Source organism: Pituophis catenifer, unplaced genomic scaffold (genome assembly GCF_029215685.1).
Source record: "Pituophis catenifer annectens isolate HBS135680 unplaced genomic scaffold, rPitCat1.0.hap2 SCAF_6, whole genome shotgun sequence".
Classification (NCBI taxonomy): Eukaryota; Metazoa; Chordata; class Lepidosauria; order Squamata; family Colubridae; genus Pituophis; species Pituophis catenifer.
Genome location: NW_027256886.1, coordinates 85,283,503 through 85,308,797, shown reverse-complemented (window position 1 = coordinate 85,308,797; position 25,295 = coordinate 85,283,503). Strand labels below are relative to the sequence as shown.

The window sequence follows — 25,295 nt, the reverse complement described above, 5'->3', positions numbered from 1 at the left end:
ATGTTGGTTAACCATTTGTCTGAAGTGGTGTAGGGTTTCCTAGCCTAGGCAGGGGGTTGGACTAGAAGATCTCCAAGGTCCCTTCCAACTGTTATTCTATTCTATTTATATCATCTGTCTGTCTGTCTGTCTGTCTGTCTGTCTCTGTCTGTCTGTCTGTCTGTCTGTCTGTCTGTCTGTCTGTCTGTCTGTCTGTCTGTCTGTCTATCTATCTATCTATCTATCTATCATCTGTCTAGAATCGATATATAACAAGAAAGAAGAAAAAGCAGTCAACAGGTTAAGCTAAACATTACACCTGAGGCTAACAGTTTTGAGTCATTTTCTATTCAAGAGTTGACAGGAAGTGTACAAACTTTTAAAAAATGCCCTGTTTTGGGCTCACAACCTGAGTTTTGAACCTGGGCTTGATGATTTCATTCTTGCCCATCTCTGAGAGAAGAATGAAGCAATCTGGCAATAAGCCGTGTGAAGTTGGAACAGCTTATTTTGAACTTGGGGAAAGGGGCGTCTCATTCTGGAAGGGTTTCAAATGCAAATTGTTTAGCCCATCTGTTTGAGAAAAAAGGTTCCCACTTCATAACTTCAAAAGCTTGTCTGTTTTCTGTGAGGGATAAACATTTGTTCAGAAGCAAGAAAGTAGATCAGTTGGATAAAAGGAATAGAAAGGAAAGGTGCAAAGCTATGAAAGAGTTAGAGATGGTCAACTTTGGAGAAGAGAGAAGAGAGGGTGATGATGGAGATGGGTACCTTCAGCCAGTGGTGGGATTCAGCCGGTTCGGGAGAGTTCGGGCGAACCGGTACTTAAATTGCTGGCTGGCCCCTCCCCTCCCTGCCCTTTCCAGGAGTCCCCACGCACCCCATTTGTCTCCCTGGTACGTGCAGGGAGGCCTACTAGGCCCAAAATGGGGTGCAAGGGGGATGCGGTGCACCCCACTGTGGCCTGTTTTCTCTCCCAGAAGGATTCAGGGAGGCCTATTAGGCCCAAAATGGGGCGAGGGGCATGCGGCACGCCTCCCCCCTCCCCCATGGCCTGTTTTTGTTCTCAGGAGGCTGCAGGGAGGCTGAATGCTGCCAGTCACAACCACTGGCCACACCCACCATGGCCACGCCCATCCAGCCGCTCATTAGGCCAGAGAACTGGTTGTTAAAATATTTGAATCCCATCACTGCCTTCAGCTATTCGGAAAGGTATTCAAGGACATTTTCTCATTTTTTTTTTTAGCCATACAGTGTGACTGTGGCCTCAAAGGATTGGGGACCAAATAAAAAATAGAAGAAAACTAGTACAGATAGTCCTTGGTTTACAGTCATTCATTTAGTGACCGTTCAAAGTTACAATGGTGCTGAAAAAAGTGACCATTTTTCACACTTATGACCATTGCAGCGTTCCCCATGTTCACGTGATTTGCATTAGGATGCTGGACATCTGACTCACATTTATGATGGTTGCAATGTCCCGGGATCACGTGATCCCCTTTTGTGACGTTCTGACCAGCAAAGACAATGAGGAAAGCCAGATTCACTTAACAGAACCCGTCACTAACTGAACAACTGCAGTGATTCACTTAACAACTCTGGCAAGAAAAGTCTTAAAATGGGACAAAGTTCACATAACAAATGTCTCACTTAGCAACATAAATTTTCAGTTCAATTGTGGTTGTACGTTGAGGACTACCTATATTGAATAACGAGAACAAATGGAACCTTCTTTTAGCAACTGTTTTCGGTGGCCCCTCTGTGAAAATAACTGATTTAGAATGCCGCCCATGACGTGAAGTTGGCTGTGAAAATAATGTGATTCATTTGCGGCAGAAGGCAGCAAAGTTGCTCAGGGACAGGAATATTTTGCATGCCAAACACCTCTGCTTTGATTCCTGCAATTTTAAGGTTGGTTTGAGAAATTTCCCTCTATGAACCTGTGAAAAGATTCAAGCGCTTTGCATGCAGGAAACGGGAATTAGCAGCTTTCTCTATGCGTAAAATGATAACATTAGACTTGATTCATTTATTCATTCATTCAGTGTCTTCCCTAGCTATTTTGCTTCCTTCTCTCATGTGCTAGTTACATATAAAAGATAAAGTTTCCCCTTGTCAAGCAAGGGGAAAATCAGGAGATTCAGGCAGTTCCAAAGAGTATAAAGATTTATTGCAAGTTTAAGCACTCTACAAAAATCTGGCCAACTAACAGTCAAGGGAAATGAGCGGGAGATAAAAAAAGGCATTCAAGGTAGGCTGGAGTTAGATCTCTTGTGGGCGCACAGGGACTTATGACTGAGGACATATTTGACCTCTCCCTTGGGCTTCGCCTGGTCATCTCCTACCCCCTGCTTAGTCGTATTTGACCCTAGGGGGTGATTTTCATCTCTGGTTCCCTGAGCAAGGAAGCCAGCATTGTCCATGGACTCTTCTGTGGTCATGTGGCCGGCATGACTACAGGTAATCCTCAATTTAGGACCACTATGGAGCCCAACATTTCTCTTGCTAAGCGAGCCAGTTAAGTGAGTTTTGACCTATTTTACGACCTTACTTGCTACAGCTGTTAAGTGAACCACTACAATTGTTAAGTTAGTAATATGGTTGTTAAATGAATCTGGCTTCCCCATTGATTTTGCTTGTCAAAAGGTCGCAAAAGGGGATCGCATGACCCTGGAACACTGCAACTGTCATACAGTAAATATGAATCAATCAATCAGAATAGAGCTGGAAGGGACCTTGGAGGTCTTCTAGTCCAACCCCCTATACCAGTGATGGTTAACCTTTTTGGTGCCGAGTGCCCAAAGCGTGAACATGCATGCGCGAATGCACGTGCACATGCCAGAACCCCCAAAATGCAATGCAAGTGCCCCCCACGCATGTACCCCATTTTGGGCCTAGAAAGCCTCCTGCACCAATCTGGAAGCCAAAACGGGGCGCAGGGGCACTGTGCGAGCCTCCCCCCCGCACCCTGTTTTGGGCATGGAAAGCCTCCTGCACCAACCTGCACCCCCTCATGCATGCACCCCACCCCCCATGCATGCATCCCATGCATGCACCCTGCCCCCTCCCATGCATGTGCGGCAGAGACCCGAAGACCAACTGGCCAGTGGGAGGTGCATGCGCATGCACGGTGGAGCTGGGCTGGGGTGACAGCTGGTCTGCCTGCAGAGAGGGTTCTGCGTGCCACCAGTGGCATGTGTGCAATAGGTTCGCCATCATGGCCCTATACCAGTGGTGAAATGTAAAATTTGTTATTACCAGTTCTGTGGGCGTGGCTTGGTGGGGGGGGGAATAATGTGACTGGGTGGGCGTGGCCAACTTTTTTTTTTTTTTTTTTACTTTTTACTTTTAAAAGTATTTTTTTCTACAACATTAAGTGGTTGTAAAGAGAAGGAAAAAAAATGCTCTCAAAAGCCTCTGACGATCAGGCAACTCAGCTGTGATCGTCAGAGGCTTTGGCCAAAGAGGTGTAGAAAAAAATGCTTTTAAAAGTAAAAAAAAGAAAAGCCTCTGATGATCGCGCGGCTTATCTGGGCTTGGAGGGGGGCAGGGATTTTTGCTACCGGTTCTCCAAACCACCTGCCGCCATCACTACCGGATCGGGCGATCCGGTCTGAACCGGGAGCATTTCACCCCTGCCCTATACCATTTCAGACAAGGGGCTGCTAGGAAGTTGCCAAGCATCTGAATTTTGATCACATGGCCACGGGGATGCTGCAATGGTCATATGTGTGAACAACTCTCCTAAGTGACTTTTTTTTCAGTGCTGTTGTAACTTCGAAAGTCACTAAATGAATGGATATAAATGAAGGACTACCGTATTTTCCACCCTACTTCGCATTCGGTATCTGTTGCAAACAATGAAATTGCACCTCTGTGGCCTTAAGAGTTTCTTAAGAGTAAGAAAATGTATGCAGCATTTGGGAAACTCTTCCCAAGTTTTTTTTTTTTAAGTCTAAGGAAAATCAGATTCAAGAACCCCACACTTGAGATTGAACATTTAATATGATAGCTTTCGAATCACATCTGCTGTGATGTCCATAATGATGGCTAGATTGTCTGCAAACTAAGTTTTACCATCAAGAATTCAGTGATTCCTTGAAGATTTCCACTTGATGGATAAACTTTGGAAAACAATTGCTTTATTCCATTGATAGTCTACACCTGGTGTCAGCAACTTGCGGCTGCGGAGCCACATGCGACTCTTTGGGCCCTCTGCTGTGGCTCCCTGTCGGGTGATCCTACCACTGGCTGGCCCCGCCCCTTGCCCTCCCCTCCCAGTCACTCCTCGCCTGGCCTGAGAAGGTAAGGGTGATGGCGGTGGATGGAGAAGCGGCCAGGGCAGAGACAGAGAGATAGAGAGAGAGGGGGAGAGAGAGAGATGTCAAAAGGGTTTTGTGGTTCCCGGTGTTTTTTAACAACCAGTTCTCTGCCCTAATGACCGGCTGGGTAGGCGTGGCTAGGGGATCATGTGACTGGTGGAAGTGAGTGACATGGAGTTGGCCACGCCCAGCCAGGTTTTGTGGCTCCCGGTGTTTTCTTTTCTGTGGGAAACAGGTCCAAATGGCTCTTTGAGTCTTTAAGTTTGCAGACCCATGGTCTACATGGCGGCTCTTAATATAGAATTGCTATTGCTTCCAGATTTCCATGGAAATATTTCACCCCCTCATTTTTAAACTGCAGCAAACCACCCATCCAGCTCGGGATCACACGCATTGTAATATTTTATCATTAATTATGAAAAAAGTGAATCATGTGAGGTACTTTGGATTAATAAGAACCGTGCGGTTGTGCTGACTAGCTAATACTAAAAAGCAGCATTTCATTAGCTTGGATAGATGATTATATAGTTTCTCTTTCCCTTCTGTTCTGTACCGTTTAAAAAAAAAATAGCAAGCCGTGTTGGACACAGATAATTGCATTTAATGAACCCTTCCTTTAATTCTTCAAGGAGATTTTATATTAAAACTATGGTGACAAATTAATTCTTGCAGTGTAAGCCCTTTGGAGTAAAATATAGCTGAAAACAAAAGGCTGGTGCTAAATTAATAAAATGCTACTAAATGCTTCTGTCTTCCAGTTCCTCTTTATAACTTTCTAAATTAAGGGGACATTAATATGATTCACAAATAACACTTTCTGTATGTAGGGCATATAAATTGATTTTGTGTGTGTAGTGCTGTTACCCTGTTTCCCCCAAAATAAGACATTCCCTGATAATAAGCCCAATCGGGCTTTTGAGGACATGGCAGTAAGGCCAAGCGCTTATTTCAGGGTTCAAAAAAATATATAAGACAGGGTCTTATTTTCAGGGAAACACGGTATCTGAGAGGGGAGTGGGCCCTAAATCACAGCCAATACTTTTGAAGAAGTATGTGTGAATATAAATGATCCCAACCAATCCAATGCAACCTTTGAGATTGTGAAGATCCTATTGAAGTATTTCAAGAGATCAGGGGTGATCTTGATTTGATCCAAGGCTAAAGTGGTGGCTTGCAGTCTTACAACCGCATTTGGAACAAGAATTTCCATTGCTAACCAAGGCCGTTTTTATGTGAGTCCTACCCGATTTTTTTGACCTATTTTTGCCATGGTTCTTAAGCGAATTGCTTCAATTATTAAGGGAATCACATAGTGATTAAGGAAATTTAACTTTCCCCGTTGAGCTTGCTTGTCGGAAGGTTGCAAAATGTCAATCACATGACCTGGAATGTGGCAACCATTATGAATACTTGCCCGTTGTCAAGCACCAGAATTTTGAAACTGGGATCCTGGGGAATCCTTCAACGGTCAAAAGTGCAAGTACCAGTTGCAAATCACCTTTTTTAGAGCCATTATCACCTCAAAATCAGGGGTGAAATGCTATCTGTTCGAGGCGGTTTGCCCGAACCAGTAGTGAAAAAATGCTTTAAAATTTTTTTTAAAAAAGTTCTGACAATCATGCAACACAGCTGATCCTTGGACCTTTTTTAAAAACTTTTTTAAAGCATTTTTTGTACTACCAATTCGGGTGAATAGGTAGTAAAAAAATGCTTTAAAAAAGGGGGGAAAGAGTTCTGACAATCAGCTGTAACAATCAGCTGTGCCGTGCAATCCTCGGAACTTTTTTTTTACTACCTATTGCTCGAACCAGTATTTTTGTGTAAAGTGTGATAGTTTGTTTTTGAGCTCTCTGTGACTCTGTGAGGTTCCTGCTTGTTGCAGGGGCCATTTTGTGTGAAGTCCAGCTGTTTTTGTATTGTGTGTGAGTCAGTTGTGTAGCTTTTGTGTTATTTTTGTGTAAAGTGTGATAGTTGGTTTTCCCGGTCACATGATCACCAAGCCATGCCCACCCAGTCACATGATCACCAAGCCACACCCACCCAGTCACATGACCACCAAGTCACGCCCACAAAACCTGTAGGGAAAATTTTTGAATTTCACCACTGCCTCAAAATGGTCATTTAAACCAATGCTTGTAAATCAGGGACTAACCTGTAGTCCACGAGAGGGCATGGACAAGACAGGAGGCATCAGGAGTTTTCAGATGTGGAATAGATACCCTAAAACATCTGGAAGATTTAAATCTTATTTTGCCCCTCTAGGCTTCCAGAAATGCAAAGCAAATTTGCAGCCTTTCTAGCGAAATTGGTTCTCCTCCAAGTCACCTTTCATTCCCCCAGTGTCTCTGGAGACAAAGCCCTCGGTGGAGGATGGAGAATTAAGATTTTAAGTCACATCTCGAAAGCAGTAAGAAGTGCAGAATGTGGTCTCCTACAAATGGCCTCCTAACAGCTTGTTTACTTTTAACCTTGACGGTTTATCGTTCACTTTCTTGTTTCTTAGAGGACAGGCTGGGGTTCAATGTAGGCTTTGTAAGCTCCAAAGGAGAGCTTCGTTCTTCAAGCCAGATTAACTTTTGGTAGAGGGTAGCAGATATCTTTGATAATTTTGTACCAAATCATGCCCTCTGTGCTTCAGTTCTGGATGCCACTGATGCGAAAAGCAGCAAGCTGTGAGGTCCTTGGTGCTCTCAGAGCTTGGCGGGAACGGCTTGGCTTGCCTTCAGAAGTTGTGGGTGCTCCATCACTGGAGGCTTTTTTAAAAAAGACTAGTGAGCCATTGGTCTGAAATGGTATAGGGTCTCCTGTTCGAGCAGGGGTTTGGACTAGATGACCTGCAAGCCAACTCTGTTATCCTGCCTCTCTTGCAGACGTTTCATTACCCAACTCGGTAACATCATCAGAGCTCCAACAGCGTTGATGATTTCACCTAGGGTACCTAGAAACGTCTGCAAGAAACCAACCAAGCTCAGAGATCAGCAAGAACCCCACAGTTCAACCCTGAGCTACCAATATTCTCTTTGTTCATTTAAAAAAAAAAAAAGCTGGAAGTTGTTGCAGTGAAGCGAAATAAGGCCAGTGTTGCTCATCGTTCATTGTAAAAAAATGGATCATAAATCCTAGAAACTAGGAATTGGGCAATGCTTGAGATGTGATTTCAAATCCCAGAAAGCATCTTTTGCATTTGAAGGGGGTGCACGGCTGTTTTAAAGAGCTGCAGACACTTCCATGTGCTCTGAAGAATGGAAGCAGAAACACGGTGCGGCCCTAGCCAGAAATTAAAGAAAGGAGAACAAAGGCTTCCAAATTCTGTTCTTTATACGTCGGGTTCTTCCAGCAGTAGGTTGGCGAGCAACGGACGATTTCCCAGAAACTCTCTGTGACAATTCTTTTCTTCTTCTTTTTTCTTCTTTTTTTCCTCAGGTTGTTAGCAGAGTGGCAGCACAACAGGGCTTTGACCTGGACCTTGGATATCGGTTACTAGCTGTTTGCGCAGCCAACAGGGACAAGTTCACACCAAAATCAGCTGGTAGGAACAACTGGTGTTCTTTTCCAGACGTCGTTGTTTTGTTTTGTTTTGTTTTTTGCCAGAGACAACTTTGACAAGCATAACAATGCGCTTTTGTGCGTCTCTGGGAAAACGGAGAGGTTTTCCTCGCTTTCTCTTACAGCGTTTCTCTTAAAAATACACTGGGACGAGAAAAATTCACTGGGTCACCATCTCTGTTTTTCAAACTGTCTCGAGGAATAAATAAACCTAAAAAAAAACAAGAATCAATAGAGAGTGAACGAGCAATCCCAGAGAAATTCTATCCAAGTGGTGATGATTGTGGGGAATATTGACCCAGATGGTATACTGCGCATGTGTGCAGGCAGGCATTCATTCGTTGATTGTTTTAATAATTCATCGATGCGTTCGTTCATTTATTTGTGGATACATAATCACCCAGGTCTATCTAGCGGTGTTTGAAAGCTCTGCTCCCGGCCATTGTGGTATTTGCTTGTGACTTGGTGACTTCGGTCGTAGAGGATTTCTATTCTTGAAAGGTTGAAAGTGTTGCAGATAATTGCGCCTTTCCATTTTTCAATTAAAAAAAATGTTTTGGCAACATAGTGTCCATGACAGATTGTAATATGCTAGCATCTTTTCCAGTCCATTAGCAATAGCCATAGCACTTAGACTTATATACCGCTTTACAGTGCTTCACAGCCTTCTCTAAGCGGTTTACAGAGTCAGCATGTTGCCCCAACAATCTGGGTCCTCATTTTACCAACCTTGGAAGGCTGAGTCAACCTTGAGCCAATCAGGATCGAACTGCTGGCAGTTGGCAGAATTAGTCTGCAATACTGCATTCTAACCAGTGCGCCACTAGTGCTCCATTAAAAAGAATGTTGTGTTGTGTATAATACAATGCACTCGGTTAAACTAATTACTTAAATCACCTTCGGTGATTTTTTTTCTCTTTTGAATGGGAACATGATGTGTATTTAAGCCTGTTGTTGTTGTTGTTTTTTAACCCTTTAGTCATGTCTGACTCTTGACAACTTCATAGACAGGTGATCCCCATGTTACCCTGTCAAACACAGCTTCTTTCAGTTGTTGGATGTTCAACTTTGCATCGGATTTGACGTTATGAAGCCAGTTTGTTCTTTGCTCGGCCCTTCTTCTTGTTCCACTAACCATTCCTAGCATCATAGACTTCTCAAATGAATTCGCACCCATGACATGGCCAAAGTAACTCAGACGCAGTCTTATGATTTCAGCTTCTACTGGTGTGCCTGGTTTTATATGATTTAACCCCTCTCTGTTAGTTTCTCTGACTGAACAATAATATGCGCCTATTGTATATCATGATAATGACATAACACCATGAAGTTGTGGAGCAAATATTTGGTGCTGACTGTTGTGGATATATGTTTTAAACATGGAATGCCTACCTGGGGCAAACTGGAAATGTGGTTGTAAAAAGATTTGATTTCTAGGTAAAATTATAAATGATCTTTGCCCCAGCTGTGTGAAGGTCCATAGTGATATATCAGCGATTATGTATTTGTGTTTGACTTTCTGTTCAGTCTGCGTATTGTAGTCCAGGATATCTCAAGTTCAGGAATTGCCTTTTAGTGCTTTAGATGTAAATACAGAATAACAGAGCTGGAAGGGGCCTTGGAGGTCTTCTAGTCCAACCCTCTGCTGAAGCTGAAGATTGGACAAATGGCTGTCCAAGCTCCTCTTAAAAGCCTTCAGTGATGGAGCACCCGCAACTTCTTGAGATAAGTCATCCCACTGATTAATTGTTCTCCTTAATTCTAGGTTGGATCTCTCTTTGATAAGCTTCCATCTGTGACCCCTTATCTTGCCCTCACGTGCTGGGAGGGGTATTTGCAAAAGACCATTTGTAGCAAAAAGCATGCTAAACTTCTGTTCCATCCACCGACTGCTTTCTACACGGTCTTCCTTGTTCCAGTCTGAGGAGGGAGGGGAAGTGAAATTCCTTCAGAATAATTGCAAAAGTCTGCATTGTGAAATTGATCAATGGGTATGGGGTGAAACTGACTGGATTTGGGAAATGTTGTGACCTAGGCTCAGGTAGTTATTACCAGACACAATCAGTCCTAAACAAACATATCTTATTAGAACCTCTGAGAATTACTTCATTTTCAGCTTAGTCCAAATTAAGTACAAAACAAATCCTTCATAAACTGTCCTTCGGTCTTATCACAAACTTTTGTCTTCTTTGGCACCCTGCCAAAGGCTTTTCTTGGCAAAGCCCCATGAAGTTCAGAAACAAGAGACACTGACAAGAAACAAATGTAGCAACATTGCTTTCCTACAAAGAGCCCAAGAGCCTTGCTGCTCTTTAAGTCTTCTGGGAGGGGCCAATCATCTCCTTGGCCTTACTCCCAAGTCATCCTTTTTGCTTTAGCCACTCTTGCCTTCTGGCAGCTCTTCGCATGCGTGCACTAGGAACAGGCTCTTCCTGTTCCTCTTCCTCTCTGCTATCTGCCTCTGGAGGCTACGTAGTTCGCACATCGCTTCCAGATGTCCCTGGCCCTGGCCCCATCTCTGCCTCCAACGCAGAGCCTTCATCCGGGCCTTCCCCTGACTCCAGGACTGACCCATTGTCCTCCCCAGCCTCCTCACTTTCCGACTCCGCTGCCAGCTCTGCAGGCTGCTGGTGGACCACAACAGGAAACTAACAAACGCTAGACATGGGTTTTCAAGCCCAGGAGTGCTTCTAAACCTATTTCTAAAAGAATTGTTAACTATCAGCTGAGTGGACCTGTTTAAAAATCTTGCACAAAACCTGAGCGCATGTTGACAGTGGCTAAACCTGTTGTTCTAGCCCTCTGTTAAAACTAGTCTCTGCCCATCCTACTCCTCTATTTCAGCAATTGGTTATGGATCAAAAATGAAGCCCAGACATCTCTCAATCATGTTCTTTAATTAAATTAAAACAGTGAGGATGATGCCACTCCAGCATGTTAGGCAGGCAAATAAGAACTAGCAATGAAGTACTACAGAAGCTGCTGGAATAATTTCCAATCACCTGGGAGAAGACCCATCAGGAGCAACCTTGTATTAACGGACACGAGCAATTTATGCATTGTTGCAATCTTGAATCGATTGCATGATGCAAAATGGGTTCAACGTATTTTTATTTTATTTTGTTTATTTTGTTGTTTTTTTGTTTGACAAGACAGTCATTGTCTGAATTTGTGGTAAATACTGGATATGAAATAATGATTTCTTGGCTTGCAATGGAGCTGAATATTGGATCTAGAAGTGGGGAGGTCAAACTCGATTTTATGGAGGGCCTCATCAGGGTTGTGTCTGACCTCGGGGGGGCAGGATGGGCATGGCCAGGGTGGGTGTGGCCAGCTTGACATCACTCATGTCGGGGGCACCTGTGGTGGCGCGAGCACTCTGCCAGCAAAAATGGGCTCCTGAGCTCCTTTTTCGGCTGTGACGGTCTCCTGCACCCCTCTGCCAGTGAAAACAGAGCTCGTGAGGGCCACCTCCCGAACTCCATTTTCCCTGGCAGAGGCACCCTGGGCCGATCCTTTGCTGTTTCTAGGACAGCCCCGCGAGCCAGATCTAAGCACCCTGTGGGCCGATTCTGGCCCCCGGGCCTTGAGTTTGACACCCCTGATCTAGATTGTCAAACATAGGGAACCCGGATCCAAGACAGAGTTCAAAAGCACTGGCAAATTTATTTCACACAACCTATACACAAGAATCTGATCTACTAACAATCAAGGTGAATAAGATAAGAATCAACAGACATCAATGGGCCTGGACTTAGGTCTCTTTCAGACTTTCAGAGATTCGAGACTGCTGATGTATTTGACCACACCCTCAGTTTCAGCCTGGTCATCTCCTACGTAAACTGAGACATAGCTGCAGTGCATCCAACTGGACTTAAGTTAGTGGTTGAGATCTATTCTATCCCTTCTGCGTACATCTGGATCTAATCTTTACATACTACTAGATCAGCTTGATTAGCTTTTGGGGATCTTTTCTGAGTCATCTAATATTCTGGCAAGGTAATCATTCATCCAACCCTCATCATTTCCAAATATAAGATATAGTCCGTTCTTTTCACCTCAGACAAGTAAGATAATTCTGTGTGTTTTGGAATCCCTTTGCTAGCCGTCCCGCCGTCCGCAGACTCTGTGAGCAGATGGTGTACTTATTTAGTTTTGATGTGGCCCTCATCGTAACACCCTAAATTAGCTACATACTGAGGACTCACAGGGCAATCTCGCTATAAATCAAAACACCCACAACAAAACAATCAGTTCGAGGCAGCTTATTATTATTATTAGAACAAGATAAAATCAACATCAAGCAATCTTAAAAAGGTCACAGTGATTAAGTGGCAGTAGAAAAATGAGATTAAAATAAGAATAGAGAGACCGGGCTATGAAGACGTTCTCTTCCAAGGAACTATCAACTCAGCATGATCGTTTGATCGTGAGCGTTTTAAAGAAGTGTTTTGAGAATATCAGGTACCAGGTAATAATATAGAGGGAAGAAGCTGGGTTTTAAAAGGGTTTAACAGGAATATTCTTATTATATACAGGTCCCTCTTCTCAAATTAGTTATCTGCAGTAGAGCGTCTGCTTTTCAGTTGGGTATATTCACAAATTCAATAATAAGTACCGATTGATTCCAATAAGTGCCGTATTTAAAATTGTTTAAGGGAAGATATAAAATTAAAGAGCCTTTTGAATCAAGCTTGACTCCCGTGGATTCCAATTCTTGTCAGCAGTATTGAAGTAAGATTGGCGTTGTTGCTTCTGATTATTGTTCCTCCATTTCAGATTCCTAGTCTACACAACAGCACTGGGATGTCCTAGAGATCTCCCTTTTAAGGTCTAACAGAGCCCAACCTGGGATAGCTGTTAAGAGGAGGTCATCCAGAATAGAAAACACCTCTTATTGTCAATGAAGACAAAGATATTCTCCCATAATATGACATTGTGGAACATTCTTGTGGAAATGACAGTTCAAAGTCTGGTGTATATATAGATCAAACCAAGTTTTCTTTCAAAAAAGCAGAGGTAAGAGCTGACTGAAGTGACATAGCAATAGCAATAGCCCTTAGTTGGGTAAACTTTAACATCAGTTACGCCCTTACAACGTCTTTCCATGGAGTGAACCAAGTCTTTTAGTTCTGCAGCTGTTATCATGTGAAACCAAGATTGAATGATGGCTTCTATTAACTGGGTTTTATTGCTGGGTCGCTTCTGACTAACAAGTTTCTTTAGTCGGCTCCATAGATTTTCAATTGGGTTAAGGTCTGGGCTATTCCCAGGCCATTCTAGCAGTGGAATATGATTATCTTGAAACTCCCCCCAAAAGTGGTGTTATTAGCCATCAAACCTCCAAAATACACTTTTCCCAAAAGGTTTCCACAATTTTGGCCACTACTGTATAGAAACAGGGAGTAACACCCACACTTCCCAGCACTGATGGTGTTGCTTAGACAGGTAATGAAACGTTGTGAGGAAATAACCAAGCTCAGACAGCATCAAGGACTCCACATATGCATTTTCAATGGATTTTGGATGGCATCTACTGGATTGCAAATTTAAAACATCATGGAAGAATTAGCATGGAAGAATCATAATTCCCTCATAATGCCCAAAATGTGTTTCCTAATATTCTGTCTAATAGCTTCCGTGTACTCTTTAAATGCTATATAAAAATATCAGTATAATATCATCTCTTCCTTCCTTCCTTCCTTCCTTCCTTTTGTTTGTTTGTTTGTTTTTCCTCCTGCTTACGTTCTGGAAAAGGTTCAGCATATCAGGCTCTTCTCATGGGAAATTATTCTAAATATTGAATATTTGAGCAAAAAGCTGCTTCCTCTGTGATGAGCTCTCCTAAGTCAAATTTGTCTTTTTCGCTTCAAGTTTCATCGCTTTTTCATCATTAAAAAAAAAAGAAAAAAAGAAATCTCCTTATTATGTACGGTGCTCGCTGCGGAAGCCATTTCATTCAGATCAAACATGCATAAACACGTGTGAGCAAATACACACTCGATTTGAAAAATGATTTCACTGCTGGGCTAAAATGAGATTCTAGATATAAATTGTTAAACGTTTGTAATCGTTTTTGCCTCTTGCTGGGAAATACAGCAACAGTATTTTTTTTTAAAAAAAAAAACCAATAGAGGTAGTCCTCGACTTAGGACCAGAAATGTCTGTTGCTAAATAGAATAGAATAGAATAACAGAGTTGGAAGGGACCTTGGAGGTCTTCTAGTCCAACCCCCTACCCAGGCAGGAATCCCTACACCACTTCAGACAAAGGGTTATCCAACATCTTCTTAAAAACTTTCAGTGTTGGAGCATTCACAACTTCTGGAGGCAAGTTGTTCCACTGATTAATTGTTCTCACTGTCAGGAAATTTCTCCTTAGTTCTAAGTTGCTTCTCTCCTTGATTAGTTTCCACCCATTGCTTCTTGTCCTGCCCTCAGGTGCTTTGGAGAATAGCTTGGCTCCCTCTTCTTTGTGGAAACTCCTAAGATATTGGAAGACTGCTATCATGTCTCCCCTAGTCCTTCTTTTCATTAAACTAGACATACCCAGTTCCTGCAACCGTTCTTCATATGTTTTAGCCTCCAGTCCCCTAATCACCTTTGTTGCTCTTCTCTGCACTCTTTGAGTGCAGAGTGCTAATAAATGAGACATTTATTAAGTGAGCTTTGCCCCGTTTTACAACCTTACTTTCCACATTTGTTAAGCGAATCCCTGCAGTTGTTAAGTTAGGAACATGGCCTTTAAGGGAATCTGGCTTCCCCATTGACTCTGTTTGCCGGAAGGTCGCCAAAGGGGATCACATGACCCCGGGACACTGCAACCGTCATAAGTACATGCCAGTTGCCAAGCTTTGATCACGTGACCATGAGAATGCTACAATGGTCATAAGCAGCGGTGGGATTCAAGTAATTTAACAACCGGTTCTCTGCCCTAATGATTTTTTCCAACAACCAGTTTGCCAAACTTCTCAGAAAGTTAACAACCGGTTCTCCCGAAGTGGTGCGAACAGGCTGAATCCGCCCGAACTGGCTGAATACCACCAATGAATTCCAAAAAAACAGTAATACGTCACATATTTTAGTGCAGTTGTAACTTTGAACAGTCACTAAATGAATTGTCGTAAATTAACAACTACCTATATTTTTAAAAAGACTCTTCTTCAAAATACTGCAAACTCTGCTGTTTTCACCAGTCAATGCATCGTTCTGTAAATGATTCACAGAGGGACTTATTTTTGAAGTGGAGATTTGTGTCTAATCAGGAATTCATTGGTGGTATTCAGCCAGTTCGGGCGAATCGGTAGCGGTGATCACAGGTGGGCCTGCCCACCCATCCACCCCTGCGCTATGCTGTTCTACTTAGCCATGTTTTTGAGGCAGGGAGTGAGCAAAGTGCATGCATGGAAGGCCGGGCGCATGCACAGAAGGTGCACATGTGAAGCGGGGTAAACTGGAGGTAAAAATATATGAAACCCACCTCTGCAGGAATTAGTAGAATTTCCTCTTTAAGACTTGCAAATTCATGGATCTTTTGAAAACAAGTTGTCCTCACCTTACAACCATTCGTTTTGTGACCGTTCAGAGTTATAACTGTACAGAAAAAAAGTGACTTTTGACTGTTTTTCACACTTATGACTGTTGTAGCATCCCCGCGGTCACGTGATCAAAATTTGGAAGACAACTGGTTCATATTTACGATGGTCGCAGTGTCCCAAGGTCACGTGATCCCCTTTTGCGACCTTCTGAGAGCAAAGTCCATGAGGAAGACCAATTCACTTAACAACCATGTTACTAACTGAATAGCTGCAGTGATTCGCTTAACAATGCAGCCAAAAGGATGTAAAATGGGGCAAAACTCATTTAAGAAATGTCTCGCTTAGCAGCAGATGTTTTGGGCTCAATTGTGGTCATAAGTGGAGGTCTACCGGTGCGACTTTTTCTCCTGTCCTCCTTTCTGTTCTTTAGAATCTGGAGAATGGTGTTTTCTGAAGTCCCTGAGAAAAAAAAGAAGTAGGAACCTTAAGTAAAGGTAAAGGTTCCCCTCACACATACGTGCTAGTCGTTCCCGTCTCAAGGGGGCAGTGCTCATCTCCATTTCAAAGCCGAAGAGCCAGCACTGTCTGAAGACGTCTCCATGGTCATGTGGCCGGCATGACTAAACGCCAAAGCCGCACAGAATATTGTTACCTTCCCACCAAAGGTGGTCCCTATTTTTCTACTTGCATTTTTTACGTGCTTTCGAACTGCTAGGTTGGCAGAAGCTGGGACAAGTAACGGGAGCTCACCCCGTTACGTGGCACTAGGGATTCGAACTGCTGAACTGCCGACCTTTTGATCAACAAACTCAGCATCTTAGCCACTGAGCCACTGCATCCCTAGTAGGAACCTTACAGCTTCCTATTTCTGATTCTTCAGGAGTTGCTCCACGGGAGTTAAGTGGAGAACAGCTGAGCTTCACAGCATTATCATATCATTTTACGATTAATTCTTAACATCCCCATTACTTATCTCCCCGCCCCCGTTACATGCCATTGCGATTCTCTCTGCTTTCATTCCCATTTTGATTTTTTTTTTTTTTGTTAGCCTTTGTTCCATCTCCCTTTTCTTAACATCTGGATTTCCTCTGATTTTCTACTGTGTTCTTCATATTATTTTGATGCTTCTTGATAAGAATAAGGAACGATATATATAAAAAAGAAAGCTTTTATTTATTTAATCTGGAGGAAAGAAAACGATGGTAAAGAATGCTGGCAGAAGAAGAATTGATCTATACTATTGCAGTTACTAATGATAAAGAAAAGGAACATGATGGCTCAGTGGTTAAAGACAGTGAACTTCTCACCTGGAAAGCTGACAGCCGGGGTTTGAGACCCATAGGCTGCGCAATGGGATGAGCTCCTGTTACTTGCTCCAGTTCCTGCCCATCTAGCTGTTTGAAAGCAGGCAAATGTGAGTAGATAAATATGTACCACTATGTTGGGAAAGTAACAGTGTTCTGAGGGCTTTTGGCGTATATGACCACGGAAGTGTCTTCGGACAACGTTGGCTCCTTCAGCCAAGAAACTGAGATGAACACCGCACCCTAGAGTTGGACACAACTGGACAGGGAAAACCTTTACCTTTAGTGATGATGATTCGATGGAACAGATGTTGAAAAAATGCCATCAACACAGCTAACAGAGCAAACATAGCCCATTTTTTAGAAGAAAGTCACCAACTTCTCAAGTCCCTTGCAGGACCTGCACTAATGCAATTCTCGTTGACCAGCTTTCAGACTTTAGAGAAAGCGGCAGTATTTTATTTTTAACTTTTAAGCCACTGTGGATGGCTTTTCTGGACAGGACAGAGAGGCCAATATATTTTAACCTAACAATATACTTTAATTCTATTGGTGTTTTAATCGAAAACAATGACTACTTGATTCTATTTCCATTTTGCAAGTTTCCACAAACTCCCACTGAAACCCCCTAAAATCATAAACATGATTCTTTTAAGACGACAAGTTAAAAGAGGATTAAAAAGTAACATACTCTGTTTTGCCCAAGGATTATATTGAAAGCTCTAGTCCATGGTTTCAAGATAGCTTTTTATCTGGACAGCTCCCAGAGTCAAAATGTGTAACTACAGGTATTACCATTAATGTTATGTCATATTAATCTCCTTTCTCCAAAGACGTCTACAAGAATCTTGTGTAGGTTGTATATTACAATAATGTCAACAAGATGCTCTGTTCATATACTTAGCTGGGCTTTAGAAGCTCTTTGCTTATTGCAAGAAAATGCTGGAGGAATATGTGCCAATGTCACAGTGACAGTTCCTGAGAATGAAAGAGCATCCTTGAACAATAATTCAGTAGCTAGAAAGAAGTTCTATAGGCCAGGTAGAACTCTGTGAAAATAGTTATGGAATCTGATTCAATCAGATCAGTAGGAGTCTGTCTATCATCTATCTATCTACCTAGCTAGCTAGCTAGCTAGCTAATCTATCTATCTAATCTATTTATATTTATCTGTCTGTCTGTCTATATAATATCTATATCTATCTATCTATCTATCTATCTATCTATCTATCTATCTATCTATCTAATCATTTAATGTATCCATGTCTGTCTACCATCTTTCTGTCATCTATCTTCTATCTGTGTCTGCATTATCTACCTATCATCCATCCATCCATCTGTCCATCCATCTATTTATCTATCTATCTATCTATCTATCTATCTATCTATCTATCTATCTATCTATCTAAACATCTATCTATGTCTACTATGTTTGTCTATCTGTCTGTCTGTCTATATCATTCATCCATCTATCCATCTATCTATCTATCCATCCATTATCTATCTATCTATCTATCTATCTATCTATCTATCTATCTATCTATCTAATCATCTATGTCTACTTTGTTTATCTGTCTGTCTGTCTATATCATCCATCCATCCATCTATCTATCTATCTATCTATCTATCTATCTAGCTATCTAGCTATCTAGCTATCTAGCTATCTAGCTATCTAGCTATCTAGCTATCTAGCTATCTAGCTATCTAGCTAATCATCTATCTAATTATCTATGTCTACCATCTGTCTGTCTTCTATCTGTCTGTCTGTATCACCTACCTATCATCCATCCAGCCATCCATCCATCCATCCATCCATCTATCTATTTATCTATCTATCATCTTCAATCCTAATATTAGAGTAATAAGAATATAGAGCAGTAAGAAGGACAAGCGCTCTAGAAGTCCACAGTTCTATAAGTTTTCCTCCGTCATACAATCTCAGGAAGGGATATTTATCCTTTCAGCCCAAATTCCCCATCTTAACTTAGAAATTATGCTAACCAATCCTGCAGGGTTGTTATAAGAGCTATGAGACAGTGGTGCGTTTCAACCGGCGTAACAACTGGTTCGCTAAGCGCGCGCGTGCCAAACACGCACTCCATGCATGCGCTAAACGAGCACTCCGCGTGCACGCAGTGCATTTCAAACAAGCTCTACAACTTACCTTCTACTGCCCCTGTGAGTAAAACAGCTGAGACGCAGCAATCCATTCCATCGCGTCCATCAACTGGGCTTCAAAGAAAGGAATATAGGTCAGTATAGCGTAGGGGCGCGTGGGTGGGCTCAGTTGAACTTCGGAGCAAACCGGTTCACTCTCAGCTGGTCATCAGAGTTACCGGTACGCCCGAACTGGTCCGAACTGGAAGAATCCCACCACTGCTATGAGACCAATGCATATGTAACATTTTGAAAGGTAAGAACAGTTGTATGTGCTGCTTCTTCATTATTTTTTGAAAACCCCTTTTATTCTTATTAATTATAATTAATATGAATACTGGTCATGTAGATGTGCAGACGTCGTCTACAAGTGGGTCCAAATGCCATCACTGAATTGTGGCTGTGGGGCCGAAAACAAACTATCCAAGTTTGTTGTGTCAGAGCGTCAAAATAGAGCCTATAAGGGAGACTTTGCTTATTCCCTGGTTGTGACCAATGAAGCAAAAATTTTATCAAAACTCTCTAGACCAGGGGTCGGCAACCTTAAACACTCAAAGAGCCACAAAGGTCCTAACCGGAAGCCCCCCATTCAATTCTGGAGGCGACTGGAAGTCCAGTTTCCTCACCATAAAGACTCCTCCTAGCATGGCGTCCTTTTTCCTCTGCCGACCGGAAGTCCAGTTTTCCCACCATAGAGCCTCCTCCTAGCATGGCGTCCTTTTGCCTCTACCTGTCCTAACCGAAAGCCCTATCAATTGTGGAGCTGACCAGCGACACGGAGCCGCAGCAGAGGGATGAAAGAGCCACATGCGGCTCCAGAGTTACGGGTTGCTGATCCCTGCTCTAGACGTTCATTTATGCTATTTAATACTTTGTATTTTTATCTCCTGTGTTTTTATCGAAATATGATGTGAATGTGGTGAACAATAAATAATAATAATACAAATAAAAGGATTAAAAAAAAAAAAAGATTAGGGCCCCTGCCAAATTCTATTAAAATTCAAAGGAAATTGCTTTATTCACAGTAGTAAAATACTCCCATATTAAAGGACCCCACTTTCTATCAAATTGCTTCCGGGAATTGAAATACCTTTTCCTCTATGGGTAGAACCATGGTTCTTTTCCCAGCAAACTGAGTTGCAATTTTAGAAATAATTTCCTCCTAGGAAAGAAGTGTAAGTTTTATTTTTATTTTTTTTTAATAAGGGTTTTTTTTTTTTTTTTTACAAACATATCAATGCGTGAACAATGTGCTGTCTGGGTGTCATACATTCTAATACAAATAAACCTAATAGCATTAGTCATAGTTATTACGTTCAATCCAATTTATATATTTCTAATATTAATACATATTTATATAAAGTTGTAATCTTTCCTTATTCAATTATTCCATGTTTTCTCTTATTATTAGTTTTATTTTATTATATTCTAATGCAAATAAAACTAATTGCATTAGCCATAGTTATTACTTTCAATCAAACATATATTTCTAATAGTAGTACATATTTATATAAACTTGCAATCTATTCTCATTCAATTATTCCATGTTTTCTCTTATTATTACTCTTACTTTATCATATCCGAATGCAAATAAAACTAATAGCATTAGTCGTAATTATTTACTTTCAATCCAACTTATATATTTCTAATAATAATACATATTTATATAAAGTTGCAATCGTTCATTATTCAATTATTCCACATTTTCTCTTATTATTACTCTTTATTTTGTTATATAAAACTATATACACTAATATTCCCCTTTTCTCTTATTTCTATCTCTTAGTCTAACTTTAGATCAAAAGTTTTATTATGTAGCCTTCAGCGTCATAGAAACGGAGGGAGGGCAGATGTAGGAGGAAAATGAACCTAGTCATTTAAGCAAGAAACGTTTACATCCATTTGGCTTTTCTCTGATTCTTCTTTTAGTACCGCATCAATAAATGAAGAGAACATTCCTCGGCTTGAGCTTGTTAAAGAAGGGGTGGCATTTTTTTTCCTAGTCAAAGGAGAGATTGAAAGGGCAGTATGAGTTCCCCCTTATGTAACAGAGTAACAGAGTTGGAAGGGACCTTGGAGGTCATCTAGTCCAACCCCCTGCTCAGACAGGAGACCTATACTAGGGATTCGAACCACTGAACTGCTGACCTTTCTGATCGACAAGCTCAGTGTCTTAGTAACTGAGATACCTAGCCAGGTCTATCCCAGTCTAAAATATCACCTCTAAAGCCTTCTACATTAACTCGGGCTGATTGTTAAGCTCTGAAGCATGGACTTCTACCTAAATAACATTGCAAATTTGGGTCCTTGTGTCCCAGCTTGGGTAGAGAGCTCTACAAAACGTAGAGCACAGAATCATAAAGCTGGAAGAAACCTTTAAGAGCCGTTGAGGCCACTTGGAGGTTTATCTGTGTCCTCAGGGTCATAGCAGTGGTGGGATTCAATTTTTTTTTTACTACCAGTTCTGTGGGCGTGGCTTGGTGGGCATGGCATGAGAAGAAGGATACTGTAAAATCTCCATTCCCACTCCACTCCAGGGGAAGGATACTGTAAAATCTCCATTTCCTCCTAATCAGCTGGGACTCGGGAGGCAGAGAATGGATGGGGGCAGGGCTAGTCAGAGGCGGTACTTACCAGTTCTCCAAACTACTCAAAATTTCCACTACCAGTTCTCCAGAACTGGTCAGAACCTGCTGAAACCCACCTCTGGGTCATAGGCTTTTAGCCATGCACTTTGGGATGAGCCACTTCGAATGGTGTGGGAGCGTGAACAGATTTATCCCCCCCCCAAGTGCAGATTACAGGAATTTGCACTATTCAGGTGACCCTGAGGACACAGATAAATCTCTAACTGGCCTCAATGACTCTCTAAAAGGATGCAAATGACCAGCTGTCTGCAAGGAATATAAATCCTTCCATTCCCCACCATCCGGTCAGAGTGTTCTGCCCCATCTACGGACCCCAAAGAATGCAGCACACACAAAATCCGTACAAACCTTAGTTTACAAATTAAAGACTACTAATGAGCTTTCTTAGCAGTTCAAACACAAATACAGTTTAAATCAGTCTTTTCTGAACAAGGGCTGTTAATTTAACTTCATTAACAGCCAACAAGAATCCAAAGAATAATAACTTCAATTCTCAGTATTTCAGATAACCGTAATCTTACTGTAGTTGGCAGAATGCCCAGAAGCAATTTGCAGGAAAACTGACAAGAGAGAAACAAGAGCCGAAGCAAACGTTTCTGGAATCAAGACACGAAGGAATATGAATGAAGTTGTTTCCTGCAAATTGCATCAATCGTCGTTCTTCCTTAAATAGGCTAGGGGAGTGGCCAATTAGCCCCAAATCTTACTCTCAAGTAGACCTCCTCCTGAGGAGCCACTCCTGCCTTTTAACAGCTCTGCGTGCTCGTGCATCAAGAAGAGGCTCCTCCTCTTCTTCCTCTTCACTTATGGGAGCTTCTGGAGGTTCTGAAGGCCCTGGCTGAATCCCCGCCTCTGGCACCACATCTTCTCCAGCCTCCTCATTGTCTGACTCAAGCGCCATCTGCACAGGCTGCTGGCGCAGCACCACACCAGCCTCCTCGCTGTCAGAATCCGCTACTAACTCCACTGACGGGCCACAACAGAGAGCTGAAGAAGCTTCTTGGGTGAGAAGTGAAACGTCTTCAAAGAAAAAACAAGAAAAATCCAGTTGCCTCCTGAAAAAGCACCTTTGGAACAACCATGACCTGAGTGACTGAGAATCTCCACAGACATCCACGATGGCTGGTTTGTCAGAGTCAGAAACGAAAACAGACACTTAGCTTTGAATGATATCTGTGGAGGAATGCCTATAAAACTCATTTCCGTGTTGTGATTTACTAACAAAATACATTTGTCAACCAAAGGGAAGTCAAATCTTGCTGGAAAAAAAGCAGCCATCCAAAATCAGAGTTGTCTTTCTAACCGTTACTAATTCTTTGACAGTATCCACACACATGTTGGTAGAGATGATTCAAGAGGAACTATTTATTTTTTACTTCCAACAACTTTTGATAACCTTTTCCCGCCAAAGACCTGGAACAAATTATTATCCATAACAAACCCGAATTATCCATATTATTTTTGTGGAGCAACAGCTAGTCAAATCTGGTAGATGGGTTCATTAGTTTTTCTGTTTGAGATGTGTGGCTATAAGGTAAAGGTAAAGGTTCCGCTCGCACGTATGTGCTAGTCGTTCCCAACTCTAGGGGGCGGTGTTCATCTCCGTTTCAAAGCCAAAGAGCCAGTGCTGTCTGAAGACATCTCCGTGGTCATATGGCCGGTATGACTAAACGCCAAAGGCGCACGGAACGCTGTTACCTTCCCACCAAAAGTACTCCCTATTTTTCTACTTGCATTTTTTACATGCTTTTGAACTGCTAGGTTGGCAGAAGCTGGGACAAGTAACGGGAGCTCACCCCATTACGCGGCACTAGGGATTCAAACCACTTGAACTGCTGACCTTTCGATCGACAAGCTCAGCGTCTAGCCAATGAGCCACTGTGTGGCTATACTGATTGATTAATTAACACTTAAACATGAAAATTATGGAATTGTTGGGCATCATAAACATGGCCCTTGTTGGATATATGCTTTTCATAATATTCTGTAATGGAAAACCCAAAGTTAAATCTGCAGAGTCTTGCAGTGAGAGTAAATGCTGACATAGCGCCCTGAGTACTTTTTCTGACAGAACACTTGTCTTTAATTGTCTTGTCGTTTTGCTCATCTAGCATTAGGCATCTGCCCTTGAAAACAGCTCTTGAAGCAGAAGAGTAGCCAGAAAAGTCAATTTAGCAAGGTTCCTGTCTCTGTCCGTAGCTTCTGCAGGCAGACAGCCTGGAGCATGGAGTTATTATCAGAAAAAAGAAAAAAGAAAAAAGGCATATGAATAATTACTAAAGAGAGGAGACTTGAGTTAATTGCAGTTTTAATCTTGTTCTCGTAAATTCTGAGTTTGGGGAGGGGGGGGTGAGATGTTGTTTGGAGGAGATTGTGAAAGATTTTTGGAAAGTATACTTTTGAATTCACCACTAGTCCAACTTTAGAACTTTAGCAAAGGCTTTTCAGATAGGTCTTTAAACTCCTAAGAGACCAGTGTCCCTTTATCTTAGTATTTTTTTGGGGGGATAGCTTGTCATTTATTGAAAATGTATACTTCCAAATCTCATGATGTAATTTTTCTATCTTCCTCAGAGCACACCTCTCAATTCCCTGAAATGTAACCAAGTTGTTGTTGTTGTTGTTATTGTTGTTGTTGTCCAACTCTTGATCACTCGATGTGTCAGGGTTCCAAGGAACACCCCCAATGAAATAACACTCCGAGGCTTGAAGTTCCTCAAAGTTCCATTTTATTAGAGATGTCATATCAGCACATCTAGGAAAACCCGAATCTGAAAGTTTCCAGGTTTTCCCCATCCAAAGGAAAGTTCAAGTCCCTGCCCAACACCCACATGTCCATCACATGGTCCAATCAAAGCATCATCCCAACTGGAGATGCCTCCCAATTCCAGCCTTCCAGGTGCAGGGCAAGATGTCCTTGACTCTCTGAGAAAGGAATGTTATTATGACTATATATATCACCCTGGCTCCACACAATTCCCCCCTCCCAGTTTCCCACAGTAGTAAATGTGGCAGGCCTGAAGATCCATGAAAAAGATGGCTTCCAGGCCTGACAGGATGGACCATACCAAGCCAGGACCCCTGTCCTCCACTATCTCCCAGAGTTTGCCCAAACTCATGTTCACTGCATCAGTGACATCATCAAACCATCTCATCCTCTGCCGTCCCCTTCTCCTTTTGCCTCCCATCTTTCCCATCATCAGGGTCTTCTCCAAGGTGTCTTCTCATTTGGTGGCTGAAGTATTTGAGTTTCAGCTTCAGGATCTGTCCTTCCAAAGAACCATCAGGCTTGATTATTGCATGTGAAAGCTGTACTGATTTCCAAAACTTGATGATAAATTCTTTTTAGTAGCAAAGTGTAGCTGAATAGAGTCCCAACAAAACTAGGAGCTTCAGAAAAACTAGCAATTCAATAACTTGAATGTCCAGTGTGAATTCATTGTCCATCTCAATTTAAAGCCGTTGCTGAAAAATCATCTACAAAATCCATGCTTGTCTTAGTCCAGCTAAAGGTTTAGAGAACCTGACATCAGACAAGATGGCTATAAATCCAGAAAAGTGGAGGATGGGAGACAGAATAACAGAACTGGAAGGAACCTTGGAGGTCTTCTAGCCCAATTCCCTGCTCAAGCAGGAGACCCTATTCCATGTCAGACAAATGGCTGTCCAGTCTCCTCTTAAAAACTTCCAGTGATGGAGCACCCACAATTTCTGAAGGCAAGCTGCTCCACTGGTTGATTGTTCTCACTGTCAGGAAAGTTCTCCTTAGTTCTAGGTTGCTTCTCTCCTTTATTAGTTTCCA

At 42.2% G+C, this 25,295-nt stretch overlaps 1 protein-coding gene across 1 annotated transcript in view; it reads left to right on the top strand.

Annotated features, from left to right (window-relative positions):
* ZMIZ1 (zinc finger MIZ-type containing 1) overlaps positions 1-25,295 on the top strand; it is a 412,625-nt gene that overhangs the window by 266,632 nt on the left and 120,698 nt on the right. The window contains exon 6 of the mRNA XM_070946491.1: positions 7,725-7,830. Within this exon, the coding sequence (XP_070802592.1) occupies positions 7,725-7,830 (106 nt within the window). The remainder of the gene's footprint in view (positions 1-7,724; positions 7,831-25,295) is intronic.